At 44.0% G+C, this 16,417-nt stretch overlaps 2 protein-coding genes across 2 annotated transcripts in view; both read right to left on the reverse strand.

Moving 5' to 3' along the window:
• LOC308298554 (sialic acid-binding Ig-like lectin 15) overlaps window positions 1–16,417 on the reverse strand; it is a gene marked incomplete at both ends in the record, with an annotated part of 432,712 nt that overhangs the window by 121,661 nt on the left and 294,634 nt on the right. The window lies entirely within an intron of this gene.
• On the reverse strand, window positions 2,978–16,053 carry esrp1 (epithelial splicing regulatory protein 1; the record flags this gene model as incomplete). Its single annotated transcript, XM_080753431.1, has 16 exons — window positions 2,978–3,106; window positions 3,670–3,762; window positions 4,455–4,593; window positions 5,561–5,744; window positions 7,311–7,569; window positions 8,513–8,737; window positions 10,418–10,737; window positions 11,688–11,730; window positions 11,943–12,075; window positions 12,255–12,365; window positions 12,512–12,566; window positions 12,701–12,826; window positions 13,591–13,702; window positions 14,418–14,534; window positions 15,299–15,448; window positions 15,919–16,053. The coding sequence occupies 16 exons, from the start codon at window positions 16,051–16,053 to the stop codon at window positions 2,978–2,980; spliced, it is 2,331 nt and encodes a 776-aa protein (XP_080609557.1).

The raw sequence follows: 16,417 nt of genomic DNA on the forward strand, positions 1-16,417 counted from the left end.
CAGTGAACTACTTCAGTTAAAAGCAGTCAATTCATCTTGTTGAAGGCAAGTCACAGTGGAACAACTTCCACATGAATAATGGAATGTGCATTATTGTATACATCAGTCTTGTCTCATGATCCTTCAATCATATGTGAGACAACAAATGCAAGCGGGATCGTAGAAAAAAGGTAGTACTGTAGTCGCTTAAAACCCCTAAAATAGCCAATACCCATTACAGATTACCTAGTTAAAATTGTAATTGTAAACCCTTATAGTTCAACCATAGTTTGAAATCAGTCCGCATGAATGGTGAAAGTTTTGTGTAATCACTTCATATTTAAAGAATGCTGTAGTATATGATGTAATTGGCACAACTATCCTGCCATATAATTGTACTGTAAGTCGTGGAAGGAAAAAAAAAGGTTTTGTCTTGCGTTACATAGATACTAATGGTGTGTTGCTATGCTGGTTTTAAGGCAAGGTGTTTTTCATGAGTGGGTGAATGTGTTTAAAAGGGATCAGGTTGGGTGGGGTGCACAGTATTGTGTTACACAATGCCAAAATCTGCCCTGAGGGGGTCCGTCATCTTTTTGTCTAGTTTCCCCTTCTCTCTTTACCATGCTCGCTCTATCCATTCTTTACCTTCCCCACCTTCCCAGAAAAAGGGCCATCCTGTCATATAATGTCCTGTGTGTCTGGATGACAATAGTGCGTCCTCACAATGGTGTGTGTATGTGAGAAACGGAGCGAGGTAATCACTATGGACGGCGAGAGGGAGTTCCCAGAGCCTCCCCCGCAGTCACATCCTGTCATCACAACATCCACCTGTGAGGAACTCGCTGTGCACTTCTGTACATCACAACCTGTCCCAGGATACAGGCAGCCCTCCACTAGCACAGGACAGTGTGAAATGACAGATATTGAAATATATTTAACCATTTTCAACCTGGTGGTGTCATTATCTAGGCCAGTGTTTCTCAAACTTTAAAATGTTAAGTCTCCCCTTAACTCTGACAGTACACATTTGTACACGGTCAGAGTTACAGACTTGTCAATTTAGACCCCCCACCCTAAAAGGAACCCACTTTGAGAAACACTGATCTAGGCAAAAACGTAACAAATGTCTCAATAATTGCCAAAAAGAATAAGTGGATTAAGTGGTCAAATACAAATGCAAGCAGCTAAATTAAGTTGCTCGGAGACCAGCTTGCCCCCAGAAACGCAAACAACGCACTCCCTCAGCAAGCTCCACGGAAGGAGCCTCTTTTTCTGTAAATATATCTATTATATTACTGCTTTAGTGTTGTATAGTATTGTTATCATGATGGTGAATACAGTACAATGGGCCACAGTCAAAACAAGCCCCCACATGCTTTTTTTGTTATCCTTTTAGCATCAATTACTGGTACAGCCATACTGTTTTCCAACTGCCAATAAAGTATTGAAAACCTTTTAACTTCACATGTAATATTTATTATACAGTTGCAGCAGGACGCCCTGAGCAGGGGACCCAACTGACAAAACGAAGACACAGAGTGCATGCATAACGCTATACAGTGATATCATCCCCCGTGGACACGTGCACGGCAAACATGGAGTCCATACAGAACACCTCCCCCAGCCCCAGGAGCACAAGGGAATCAAATTCACAGGATGAATGTCAATAGTGTCCTTCAGTTGCTTTCCTTGTCACCGTGTCTCTCACCTACAACTGATCAAGCAGCTGTAAATGGAAGGAGAGAGGCTATCTATATGGGGAGACCGGTTTTGTTTCCATGACATTCCCTGACATCAGCGGGGGAGGGGGGTGGGGATGGGTGGCGGCTGCCGGGCGGAGACAAGAGGAAAGTGAAAAGATCTTCGCTGTCCTCTCCGGGAGTAAAAAAAAAAGTGTAATAAAATCTGTCAGAAACCACTTGTGGCTGCTGAGCATCATTCAGCCTGTGAAATGAGCTCCTCTTAAAGAACACAGCCCTGTGGTAAGGTTACCCGCCAACTGCCGTTGTCTTCGGCTCAGGTTGGTGTCAAAGACAAAAAAGAGAACATTGGCATTATACAACATGGAAGTATAGCCTCATAAGGGATATGTATCTTTGTCACATCACAGCTTTGCAGGTGTAAGAAAGTGGGTGAAATTCTTCCTCGTATATATCCTATATACCGTACATATGGGTGTTGGGGAGGCAAACGTGTCATGTTTGTGCCCGTTTGGCCGTGTTGGCAGTGATGGACCATTATTTTTGACAAGCTCAGACAACTTGCTGCAGCGTAACATGTATGGAGAACATACTGCTGTTGTACTCAGTAGTAGTGGTACTCATTAGCAGTGCATTGGTATTTGGCATCATGTAAACATCTCAAAGTGGCACTACCAACTTCTTCATGCACAAAAAGCTTCCAATACAATCATTCCATGTTGTGTTGGAAACACAAAATGTATATAAACAAACAAGACGTATTATTAGATAAACAATATACAGTATTAAAAAATGTATATCAATACAGCTACAGTATGCATAATACTCATTCTCATCTCTCTCTCTCTCGCACTCATTCATGTATACACTTTCACTCTGCTTTCATTCTTGGGGGCACAAGGGAGTGTTTCAGCTCAATTGGTAAGTAAGTCATTTTTCTCTCTTTTTTTACCCCTTTTCTTTTTTTTAGCACATGACTCATAGTAGTTATAATATCAACAAGTTAAAACATCTCTATAAAGCTTTTTTTTAAATACACATTGTGCAATATAAGACAAAGCTGCTATCTGGGCTAAGGCCACATTGATTTGATAACAAATACATTAATTTCTGTTCTTAGACATATAAATAACAACTAAAAAGACTATTATTTTCAAAACCTAGGAATACGATAGGAGTCTTTTGACTTATGCATATTTGTCAAGGGTCCTGTGTGTGTGTGTGTGTGTGTGTGTGTGTGTGTGTGTGTGTGTGTGTGCGTGCGTGCGTGTGTGCGTGTGTGTGTCCCTACAGCAGGGTCAAATGAAATCCAGGAACTGTCCTCCCTGCTTGGCCAAATGAGGGGGGAGGGACATTAGAGGAACATCACCTCCACTGGACTGACCAATCAGACTGCTGCTCAGGAGATGCATGGGCTCAGCGGAACGCTAGAGATCAGAGAGAGAGAGACAGAGAAAGAGACAAGTGTCAGAATTGACCCTGAGAATGTAAACAAATTGACCTGTAAGGGTTTTACTGTGTACCCGATACTACCAGCAGTTACCCGTCACCTTCTCCAACCACCTCATTATAACCCACCTCCAACACTACAGACACTAGAATCAATGTCAGGCTGTTTTAGTGATTTCCTGCCAATAGGACAGGAAAACAGTCACTATAGCGCCAGAGTGATTAGCTACATCAGAGCTCTAGAGTCGATGCGGAAATGGTGTGCGAAACAAGCCAAGATCCAAAGAAACGCTTAAAACTCCAAGAGATTTCCTCTAACCACTTAAAAGCAGATGATTTACATGGCTATGGCCCATCATCATCGATACAAGCATGTTGTGGTTAGTGGAAACGGAGACATCCCTGTCACCACCGAGTTCTTGTGTCCCCACTCCTACCGTCACCACTAGCTCAGACCAAAAGCCACGGTCCACATCCCCCTCGCTGGCTCTTTCAGCCAATCCTTACCTTCCACCTGTCTGAGACATCTTTAAATACACACCCATTCTTTGGGCTGCGTAAGCAAAGTCCTGGTCGGGTCGTGAGCGTGCACAGGCCCGTGGTGGGCGTGCATGAGACCATCTTCAGACGCGTACTGGGGAGGGGAGGAGGAGGGATGAGACACGAGGACTGAGACAGAGACAAGAAAAAAAAAACACATACACTGCTCTACCGTACCAACCACGTTAGCTGTAACCAGCAAACACCTGGAAGAGAGTGGTGCTTGTCATTGTGACTCTTTCTCTATAAAAAATATACTTGGCTTGAACTCCACGTAGATCACGAAGCAAATGTCTTGTGCAACTGCACGGTTCTCCTCAGAGTTTAAATAAGACTCCTGGCAATTCAAGTCTAAGCAAGCAACAAGTGTGTGTGTGTGTGTGTGTGTGTGTGTGTGTGTGTGTGTGTGTGTGTGTGTGTGTGTGTGTGTGTGTGTGTGTGTGTGTGTGTGTGTGTGTGTGTGTGTGTGTGTGTGTGTGTGTGTGTGTGTGTGTGTGTGTGTGTGTGTGTGTGTGAGAGAGAGAGAGAGAGAGACACAGGGAGAGTAGACCAGATAAACTAGTTTGATAGCCTCTGGGCAAACACACTGGATGCCTGGTGATACACACCCACAATAGAAGGAACATTTGAATACAGCATATAGATCCTCCAGGGAGGCATGTGAACAGCAAGGTGTACAGGAACTGCAAACACGTTCTTGACATATGCACGTGTGTGTGTGTGTGTGTGTGTGTGTGTGTGTGTGGCAACACCCTGCACACACACAGGTGATTTCATAGTTCATACCTGGTAGCCCTGTACGGCGTTAATGAGTTCTTTGACTCCGTTGCTGTAGGCCAGGCCAGGCATGCGCATCAACCCCCCTGGAGACGAGAGCGGGGAGGGGGAGGGGAAGAAGCCTACAGTGGTGGGAGAACCAGGTGGACTGGAGAAACAAACACAGGGGGCAAGTGGGACTGTTAGGAAACTTAAGGAATATTGAACATGTCCTTTAAATACGCTTGCCAAAAATAAACAGATTTTCGCTGTTAGCGACACACGCTTCATGTGAAGAAGAATAAATGAGGCTCAGTCAAGAACCTGAAAAATAAATTGCATTAGATAAAGTCTGCAAGTGATTTTGCAGTCGCAGGGAAAGCTGGCTGACCGGGGGGGGGGGAAAAGAGGTCGGTGCTGTTTACCAACTTCTGATACCACACGGTTCAGTTATTAACTACCCTTGTCCCCAAGTCCTTCTCCTTGACAAAACCACACACATCCATCACACCCAGACCTTCCCTCTTTCTTCATTCTATACCAGTGTGCCAGAGATCTTTTTAATCTTCTTGGGGTGGCTCCACTAATCATCATCAACGTAGATTTAACACTAAGGCTCTAACTCGTTATCCTGCTATACCATCAACATGTGGAACGCCCTTCCACAAGCCTTAAAGGAGAGCAAATCCCTAGCCTCCTTCAAAATTGGTATGAAAAGTCACCTTCAGACAGCTGCAACCCGTGACTTGTAAATAGACTAAGCCCCCTTGCTCCCCCCCCTTTTCTTTTTTTCTGCCTTTGTATTTGATGTTATGCTTTTGAAACTGATATTATCCTAGATAAAGTACTATGTTCTATCCGTCTGTCTTTCAATGTTATATGAGATACTTAAAGTGTGGTTCCTGTGGAAATAAGCCTCGGCTTTCTAGGATCTCCTTTTAGTTGACCTTGTACCAGTGATTTGTACTGTCATGAAACTGTACTTTTTTCTATTGCAAACTTCTAATAAATTCTTCAATCAATCAATCAATCCATTAAGATGTACAGCAGGATCAATGTTGAATCATGAATGCCAGTTGGAGCTGAATAGTACCACAATAAAAAAGGAATAAGTCATGATTGTTATTGGCTATTACCTGGGGTAGTACGCTGCGTAATTCATGTATAGCTGCATCTGAGCTGAGGCAGGGTAGTAGGCATGTCCTGGGTGCATGGGTCGCGGGGTCAGCAGTACCTGGCCAATGTTAGGATAGAGCGCAGCAGCCTCGGCAGGGAGAACCTGGGGGGCGGGGGTGAACGAGTAGGTTGGTGGAGACAGACCTGGAGATGAGAGCGAGAGAGAGGGGAGGTGGGAAGATAGGCTCAAAAAACAAAGCGAAAAAGATACACGCTTCATGTGGAATTAAATGGTCCATAGGAATTCTCATCATTGTTTGTTTTAGAGAGAGTCCATGCAGTTCAGACAAACAATGACCCTCTCCACTACTCAACGACTAGAAAATGTATCTGTGTACGCGCGTGTGTGAGCAATAGACTATTGTCACATGGTGGTTATTTTGCCCTTATGTTCTACTCATGAAGGAGGGAATCCCCACCCTGAGTATTTAACATAAGAGCAAATTGACCATAATGTGAATATGGTCAATTGTCTTCAAGCATCGTAGAAGAGTGTGGTTTTCTGCATGTGGTTGTTGACCAGGAATAGGGATTCCCTATCCAGTCAATATGATATACAGTATATGCCTCATTACTACCTACACAGAATTTGTCCTGGATTCAAGCACTCTCTGCTTTTCACTCAAATGTGAACTCATGTACTCCACCTAAAACCCACTCAGTGGCATTTAACAGTTTTATTCATTGTATAAAAACAATGCGGCGTGCATAAGTGCACATTGACAGTGAAGTGAGAGAACCAGAACACAGAACATGTCTCTAAACACCAGCGCTTAGCTTCCAACACCTCTCCCACAGCCCCGCTGATTGGACAAGCACAGGTGGACACACATCTAGAGACCGGGGGGACTGATTATGTCCAAATCAACATACCAAACCCTCTGTTGTCAGTCTGACGAAATGCTGCAATCCTGCTGCTTACATCAATCCAATAACCACTACCGATCACAGCATCTATACTGTATGTACTGTAACGCTAAAGTAGGGGACTAAAGCCGGAGTTATACTTAGTTGCATGCAGGTGTCGTGCATAGAAAATAGTCACTCTGCAACGCATTGTGAGCTTGTAAATCTGCTATTTTCAGTGGGCGACAACAGCGCACAACCAAGTATGAATCAGGCATAAATGGTGGGATTGGGAATTGTGTGACACACATGACGTTGCAACAGAGCCAGACAATTCATTCAGAAATGTGTGAATACCAGAGATTGAAATTGAAATGGTAGAACAGATAATTCTCTACAAGGTTTCTCAGTGCATGCAAAACATCACCCCAAAAATAAATCACAGTGAATTACAAAGGGAATAACCAGGAGTACAATATGTACACACGCATTAAACATGCACACACAAGCTCATGTACGTACGCTCACACACACACACACACACACACACACACACACACACACACACACACACACACACACACACACACACACACACACACACACACACACACACACACACACACACACACACACACACACACACACACACACACACACACACACACACACACACACACACACACACTTCCTACCCCTCCTGGTCAGACCATACGTTCCCGTCCTCCCAGTTCTAGATTGGAGAGAACCCAGAGAAGAGAGAGGGGGCAGAATTTAACCTCTAGCCTCTCACCTCTGCCCCCCGTGGCAGGAGCCCACCTACCCTGCGGTCCCGAAGCACCCCCAGCTCCCAGCGGCACTTACGTCTGGACTTACATGGCGGCGGGCTGAGCCCTGTCCCACTCCGGCTGCTCCGGCTATGTGTATGATGTGTGTGTGCATGTGACAGCGAGCCTCCCATCAGCACCAGGCCCATCTCCTCCGCGCTGCAGGGGAACACCTCCACGTAGCGGCTGTTCACCCCTCGCACGCCCGACATCACTTGCTTGTGGAGCCGCTGGGAGGCGCCGAAGGCCCGCTCCGCCGAGGTCATCTGGATGAAACAATCCCCCGACGGACGACCCTAAAGACGGAAAGAGACGGCGATGCCAGAGATTAGTGCACGTCCTGTAGAGACTAGAGAGCAGTGGTTCTTCAGGACCAGCTTTCCCTGATTTCTGAATCCAATCCCAACAACATTTTGCTCAAAGAAATCACAGCTAGCTAGTGCTATGAATGAATATAACCCACCTTTTGAAGAACATGACTTACAAATAAGTGATCTAGTGAAAGAGTTACATTTGAAGTCCAGTTTTGAACATATTTGCACAATATGTTCAAGTGTTTTGTCGCTTTATATTCAACAGCTGTTCTAGTCGAGTTTTTGATTTAATTTGTTTAGCATTTTACAATTCAGCAAGTTCAGAGAAGGTTCAATGTTTTAAACACAAAGGTAAAGAAAATACATTTAAATTTCCCACTTTCTCTCATGTACAACCTGTAGTACCTCTGTGAATGAATCCCTAGCGCAAGGGTCTTTAACAGGGGTCCTCAGAGTTACTACAGGGGGTCCTCCAAATCTTTATCTCCTTTTTTATATTAACCACTTGAACCCTAGTGTCCATATTCGGAGAACTTTGGCCAAAAATAGCAGATCTACAAGCTCACAACGCCTCACACTGCGAGGCGTTGTCAGCTTGTAGACAACGTCTCTTTTCCAGAGAGATTCGGTGTAGAGGGGAAAAAGAGCAGACTAAGTACAGAGTGAAAGGTCAACTTTACTAAGTATTGACGTTTTAAGTCGTCAAATATCTGAAAACACAAATTGACAAGAATCCAAAATACACTGATGATTGTGCTGTCAAATGATGAAACTATGGAATCTATGAAAAGGTTGTGCGGGGGTCCCTGCTTCATCTCTCTCTCAACTAAGGGGTCTTTGGCCTGAAAACGTGGAAGACCCCATCCCTAGCGGTAAACATTTGAGAAACACTGCTGTTGAGTGCGAGGGGTACCAAGTTAACTACCTGCTGGTTGAGCACCATGTGCACGCCATGCGGCCTGATGTCCTGCGTGAACTCTCCCAGGAAGGTGAGGATGTCCTCTATGGTGGCCGTGTAGGGAAGCCCCCTCAGCCGCAGGCAGTCCCTCATGCCGCCTGGAGGGGGCAGGAGAGACACCGTGGGCAGCACCGACACCAGAGGGGCGGGAGCCACGGGGATCAGAGGCGCCGACGAGTACCGGTTCAACACCTAAAAACACACACACACACACACACACGGTTACATACATCTCCAGACCAGCAACATCTCGTCAAGGGCGTGACTCACCCCTGCATATCGTCGTTGCCGGATGTAAACCTTGTATGTCCAAAACCTTCCTTTCTGTTATTTTCCTGTTATCTGTTATTTTCCTTTCCGATCTACAAGCGCGAGGCGTTGTGCGCTTGTAGATCAGCTATTTTCACTACTTTTGTGCGACACTTTTGTATGATGAAGTAGGACTTTAATTTACGGAAAAAAATAAACATACAGATTTGAAACTTGGAGATACAAGGTTTCTACCTGACAGTGACGATTTACTGTACTAGGTACTGTCTCGCTGCATTATTGTAGAAGGCATAAAAGTCTCAGTTCAAAAACGTACTTTTCCAACAATTTTTGAGCGGTGCTAGCCGCTCCAAAACGTGACTTTGTGTGTATGTCCATGTGTATATATATGCAGTGTTTCTCCATTGTATCAAATGCTCATGACGTTTGTCCCCATCTGTATGTCCCTTTTCTGATTTGGACAATATAATGATGAGCACATACATACTGTATCTACATCATCATGCTACTCGAACCCGCCCTGTTTCTTCAGGAACAGTATTTTTTGCTGACAGAACACTAACCCACAACACATATTGTAACAGCCTATACTGCAGCAATGGTTCAGATTCACAAATAACTGCAAAACACCCTATTCACTTTGTTATATACATATCAGTACACTTTTGTGTAATGTTACAGTTACATTATGTACCAGCAGAACAAGTCCTCCTCACTTTTGGGTTGTGTAAATGTTGTATGTGGTGTAATTTTATACAGGAGCTGGCCTGATTCCAACAGGACACCGACTTGTTTGCAGTTCTAGAGAAGAGCCATAAAAACCCTTTAACTCTCAAAGTCACATCATTCAACCAAAGCAAGAGACCACTTCCATAGATGGGCCTACTGTACATTCAAATGTACATGCTTATCAATTCACTGAGATAAGAACACAATGTGAATGTATTTATCCCATGATGAGACACAAAAGAGAAAGATTAATGGTAATCTTTCACACATCATAGAATTGTGTATTTGTCCATTTAATTACACTTTAGCGTTCAAGATGATTGGGTGGCGACATTTGTTTCATAAGATTTTCTTGTTACTTCCATTAATAGGAAGAGGATGCAGTAAAGGGGAGGGGAATGCACGCACGCACACACATACTGTACACACACACACACACACACGCACACGCACACACGAAATCCTCCTTATCATGCCGTTCCCACCCTTAAAACGTCTTCCAATATTTCCTATATAAGTAACCTACACCCACACATTGTCTTGCCCAGCTCTGAACGCACAAAAACAAGAGCCTACCAACAATAACTCTGCATGCTTCTACAAAACAAAGGAAATATGAGGAGGCAGAACCGCAATCCTCAGGTCAGAAAAACAAAAAAACAAAAATCCATCTCATTTTCTCAAGTCTCACATCACTGAATACACACACACACACACACACACACACACACACACACACACACACACACACACACACACACACACACACACACACACACACACACACACACACACACACACACACACACACACACACACACACACACACACACACACACACACACACACACACACACACACACACCACCCTACCTGTTGCACCTCCGCAGCAGTGCTCTTGAACAACTCGATGTATCTCTTCCCCAAGATGTCCTTGTGTTTCCTCAGAGCGCTCTGTGCATGGTCCTCGCAGGCGAACAGGACGAAAGCGTCGCCGGTGGGACGCCCGTCCGGGTAACGGACAAACAGGATGCCGTCCTTTCCTCCGCTGACGGGACACGCCTCTTTGAGGCCGTCCTCCTGGCCAAAGAAGGCCAACACCTGCTCGTGTGTCGCGGTGAAGGGAAGCCCTCTCATCCTCACGATCACCTGGTCCTCCCGTGACAGGAACACTGCTACCTCGTTGGAAGTGCCTGGAGAAACAGAGGCAGGCGTCATGGATGTCCGTACGCGGACAAATGTGTCTGTGGCAAATCTTCAATTTTCTTTTTTTACACACCATTATAATGTTCTTATTTTAACCATAATACCCAGTTACTGAATGTCAAGTCTCCAGGGTTTCTTCAGAATATGTATGACACTGATTTACCACGACACTACGGCACATTAGGAGTCTATAGCACTAGTGGTTCTCAAATAGTTTAATTTGCAATGACCCCCTTAACTCTGAGAGATGCACAAATGGAACCAAATTTTGGTTCCATTTGTACACTCTCAGAGTTACAGCCCTGTTATGGTCATTCAGGGCTAGTTCTTTATGTGTTTCTGGTAATATTATTGTCCACTCATTTTGTATGTCTGTGGCAAAAATGAAATTTTGACAAAAATGTCCACCACAAGCCAGCATGACGATGACCCCTGAACAGAGGCACCTTGTCAAGCCACAAGTATATAAATACCAAGTATACAGTAAAGTATTAGCGATCGGTGTTAACATTTTCTGCTCTTAAAGCCTAAAGTCTCGAGTCATGCAATTCAAGCCATCAAGAGGACAACGTGTGCCTTGTCGATTAAATGGCAATATATTTCTGAAAGACATCATGGGACTGTGATGAACCGCTTTGATTGCAGTGATTACTTTTTCCTATGCTCCCTTAGGAATGATTGGATTGATTCTTTGCCAAGAAATCCACCCCAAACAGGTTCAGACTAAGCAGAGACTTTCATAGTGACAGCACGCTGCATTGGCGGTGTCTTCACACACCATTGACCATATTCACGTGGCAGCCATTTTGCCGTTACGTCATACTCAACGGGGGTAGAGTTTATAACCAAGGTTTCGATGGTCCACATTAAAATCCTGGTTGAATTTAAGTTTCAGTATGTGACTCCCAAGTTTCAGTATGCAGGTCCAATTTCTTACCTCCTGCTATTTTAAGGAAGTCCTCTCCTGTTGCTTTGTAAACCTGACAATAGAAAGAATGAGGCAGTCAATTATCAAGCAATTAATTTAATCATGAAATCACTGTGATGACTAGTGCTTGAATGAACTGCTGGGTGATCCTTTTATTAGCAAACCACTGAAGCCCTGTTTCAGAAATAGCAATTAATAGACTACAAGCTGTGTAAAATGACAATCCCAAAATAGGGACACCAGAGTTAATGTGGTTAAGCTCACCTCTATGTATCTGTTTCCCATATGGTGTTTGTGCCTCTGTAGAGCCAGGTCTCTGTGCTCCTCGCTGACAAAACGAACAAGAGCCTCTCCGTTCCTCCTCCCCTGAGCATTTAGACACAACGCAGCTCCACCTCTGAACAACACAACATTTATATATGAGATTACAGCACTCCAAAATCAATGCCGAAATGTTCCTCCAACCATTAACCAATGTGAGGTCCACAAGCCTTCTCAGGCTCATTAAATATGGATTGATGAGACGTGATGTCAAAAGTCGCCTTTCTAAAGAAATTGGCTTGAAAAACAACTTACTTAGCAATGTTGAGTCCTCTGAAGAAGCGAGCTATGTCCTGGTCAGAAGACTGCCATGGTAGACCTCTGGCTCGGATCACTGTGTTGTCACATACCTTCTCCATCTTACTGCTACACAGACACACACACACACACACACACACACACACACACACACACACACACACACACACACACAGGCATTAGAATAGCAGAAGAAAACAAGCTAACAACACATTGTTGCTTATACTGTGAAACAAAACAAAAAGTTGACTTACCAAGTGCCAGTCTCAAACTTTTCACTTACTCTCTCCGGGTACGAGAACTTGTGACCTGTGATGGAAGAAAAATCGATATACCTCAGCACTCCTCCTAAACAGTTATATGATAAGCCCCCAAGCCGTTATCTGGAAGAAGTATTTGGTCAAATGTAAATAGTGTATGGTGTATGTGTGTATGGCACTCACATAGGGGCTCAGAGATCAGGGAAAGGACCACGTTGGCCATGGTCTGGACCTGTTGTACCGCTACCTCTGGGGCCAATATGGCGGATGGATCCAAAATGGCAGGTGGATCAACAGTAATGCTCAAAGCTGAGGGAGCAGCAGTCAAGGGAAAAACTACAGTATGTGATAAAATGTGTCAGAAAAAAACTAACAAAAAAAAAAACACACAAAAACAATATCCCTTTGAAGGTGGGTTTGACAGTATGTGTGTGTGTAAAAGAATGCATGTAAACATGAAAAATAAATGATAGAGAGAAGCAGAGAGAGAGAGAGAGAGAGAGAGAGAGAGAGAGAGAGAGAGAGAGAGAGAGAGAGAGAGAGAGAGATGTTACTTATCTTGTTGTAATGGGTGTGTGTGGGTTAGCCCTGTTGGCTAAACATGCTGTCTTTCACTATGCCGTGAGCAAGGAGCTGCCATTGTTTCTCTATTTGCATTTCAAAACCACTAGTCTTGCAACCAACACCCCGTGGCTTGTGAACCTCTGATGTGTGTGTTTTTGAGTATTTGCTCCCTAATGCCTTATTTATACTTGTCGTTCTATGACACGTTTTTTTGCTTGAATCTGATCGGCAACGTAGTTGTGTGATGGAGTATAATTGTTGAGCTGATTGAGCTCAACATGATTGAAACATAGTGATTAGTAGTACACAGAGCACTGACAACACCAGGTGATAACCACTTACCGGTATGCTCTATTTTTATACTATACAAAAAAATGCAGATCTATAAGCTCACAATGCAATGCAACGCATTGTGAGCTACTCTAGCTAATTTTGAAACTGTTTGCCCATGATGACATGCCCAAAATAGTGAGGCCAGGTTCAAAGTGGTTAATGTTATGAGAGGATACATTCTGCCATGACGTGCACATCCAACGCCTTCAGCTCACATGTGGGGAAGTGCTTTCTGAACTCCTTCCGCAGGTCAAAGAAGGAATAAAAACAGTCTGGCACTGGGATGTTCTAGAGAGGAGAGAATGTCAAAGTCAACCGACATTTTGGAAAAGACAAAACTGAAATGAAACCAGGATGTGAATATGTGTCACCGCAACAGCTGGATGATGTGGGTTTACAACAGCTGCAGCATATTTATTGCGGTCATATTCCTATTTACTCAAGAAAAGACAGTAGTTCCACTATGTGGACAACTGTTTAGGTGTGATATGTTGAGTCATCTGTGTTCATGTCCGTGTCATCAAGTAGACAACTGAATGATATTCTTGTAATGAGGCTAAATGTTTAACATAAAGAGAATTCCCAACCAAGACCAAGGGCGGCAGTGGCTCAGGGCAGTCAGGGGTAGAGTGGCCGGTAGAGCGGCAGGATGGGAACCGCAAAGGTTCCCAGTTCGATCCCGAGCTGCCCGAGAGTTAATGTCCAAGTGTCCTTGAGCAAGAACCTGAACCCCTAATTGCTCCCGATGTGCAGGTTGGTGCCTTGCATGGTTTCCTCTGCCATCGGTGTATGAATGTGTGTGTGAATGGGTGAATGTAATGCACAATCTATGTAACTCGCTTTGGATAAAAAGGACTATATAAATACACCATTTACCATTGTATTTTTTAGTATAGCACTGTCACAATGCAACCCCATCATTGTTCTGAGTGCACAGTAAAGGTTGTAGCAGCGGTGAATGTCCGCCCTGGTGGCGAGGCCTGTGCCCTCCTTGGTTGCTTACCTTGCCTGCAGCCTCGGGGTGGATTACTTGGCGGATGTGGAGCTGCCCGTCCGTACACAAACACACCGAAGTACCTGTGCCCATGCTGTTCACCTCATTGGTCAGTCTAAGATGAAACTGAAAAGATAGGCACATAGCCATAGTGTTTCCTTTTAATACAGTGACTGCAGTGCTTGCCTGCTTACTTATAGATAAACTGAGAGATCAGGCTCTATTTTGTTGACTTTTCCTTTCTTTATTGTTGGTCTTCTGGCAATCTGGCTTATGAAAGGCTACAGTACTAGACAAGGCCTAGCTACATTTATTCAACCTCTCTCTTACACATTATCTAAATTAAAGTGAATTTACATTTTGGGTAGCTGTAAAGATATAGGTCCTTATCACTCTAACTGACTTCCATCCATGACAGCTCACAATGTCGTTTACATTTACTGTCCATTATTTGGTTATGAGGGCCCAGAAACGTGTCCATTTCTCATTTTTCTCCTCTGTAAATATAGCTATTTGTATTTATTTGTTGATGACATGTATATTCATATATGTTATAATGTTATTCATGTTCATATTCTATGCTCTGTAGATGAATTTAATACATCGGACCACAATGGAAACAAGTCCCTGGGACTTTTTTGTGTTATCCTTTTAGCCTAAACGCATTAGTGTACTTCATGCTATGCTATTTACATTTTGTAGACTAATGATAAAGTAATCAATCAATCAACAGTATTTGGGGGTCAGTGAATTTAAGACGGTAGCTAGTGTATCTTGTGTATGTATCTTGCCAAAGGCACCAGTTTAGTTTACTATGATGTAATAACAGACATATATACATTACACACCAACTTCCGTGGACTAGGCAACAACAACAGAAAGGTAAATACCTGGTTTAAAGCACTCTCGAGGTTTGCGGCTGTGGAGACGAATTCTGCACCAGATCCTCCTTTCTCACCCCCCACCACCCCATCCTCCTCTTTTTCTTCTGTCAAGTCTGAGAGCTCGGGCTTAATCAAGAGCTCATTCACCCTGCCCAACTGGTTTACAGAAGGAGGAAAGAAGAAAAGAAAAAGAAAAAAACAAAACATGTCAGACTTGAAACAGGCAGAAACTCCCAGGCTAATTATCTCTCATTAGGGCTATAGCCTAACACCAACTTTAAAAAAACAAAAATACATTCACTTAAATACTACATAATATCGCATAGATAGCTCTCAGGTCAGTGGTTCTCAAAGTGGATTCCAGGGACTCTGTGGGTTCCTTTAGGGGGGTCTAAACTGACCCATACAATTCTGTAACTCTGACAGTGTAATAATGGAACCCAATGAACCCCACCGGGTTCATTTGGTTCCATTTGTACACTGTCAGAGTTAAGGGGAGACCTTGACATTTGAAAGTTTGAGTGTCTCAGGTTATTTACAGGCAGTTATTTAGCTATTTAACCAACAACAACCTCAAAACACTAGTATTCTCTTAGTAATGACATTAAAAGTTGTTGTTTCCTTACCGTTTTGTTCTTTAAGTCCACCAGCTGCCACACCAACTGCCCCAGCTCCTTCTCGTCGGAGCCCAGCAGTTCCCCGCTGGCGCCAGATGTGTTGGCGAACAACACCGCCAGGTAGTCACAGACCTGCGCCGTCATTTCAGCACCAACGATACACAAATAACACTAACTAAATCTAGCAATACAAAAAGAAAGATCAAACTAAAAGCTAAAACAATGTGTAAAGTGAAAAAATACAGAGATTTACAGCTCCCAGTGGTCGACCTAAAGCTACCTACACCTGACACCTAAAGTCATAGGTGTGCTCTCAACAACTCCAGCTTTCTTCGGTGCTTTGAGAGAAATCTATGCAGTCCAGTAGTCACCACACCACCATCGCGGAGGAGTAATAATGGCTGAAGTACGTTAACGTTACCTACCTAGCGCCTACCTACCTGGGACCACGTGACCCGATACTACCACCTACCTGTGGGACCACGTGACCCACCCTGTACCTGCCCCC

Source organism: Nannobrachium achirus (genome assembly GCF_963921795.1).
Source record: "Nannobrachium achirus genome assembly, chromosome: 2".
Taxonomy (NCBI): domain Eukaryota; kingdom Metazoa; phylum Chordata; class Actinopteri; order Myctophiformes; family Myctophidae; genus Nannobrachium; species Nannobrachium achirus.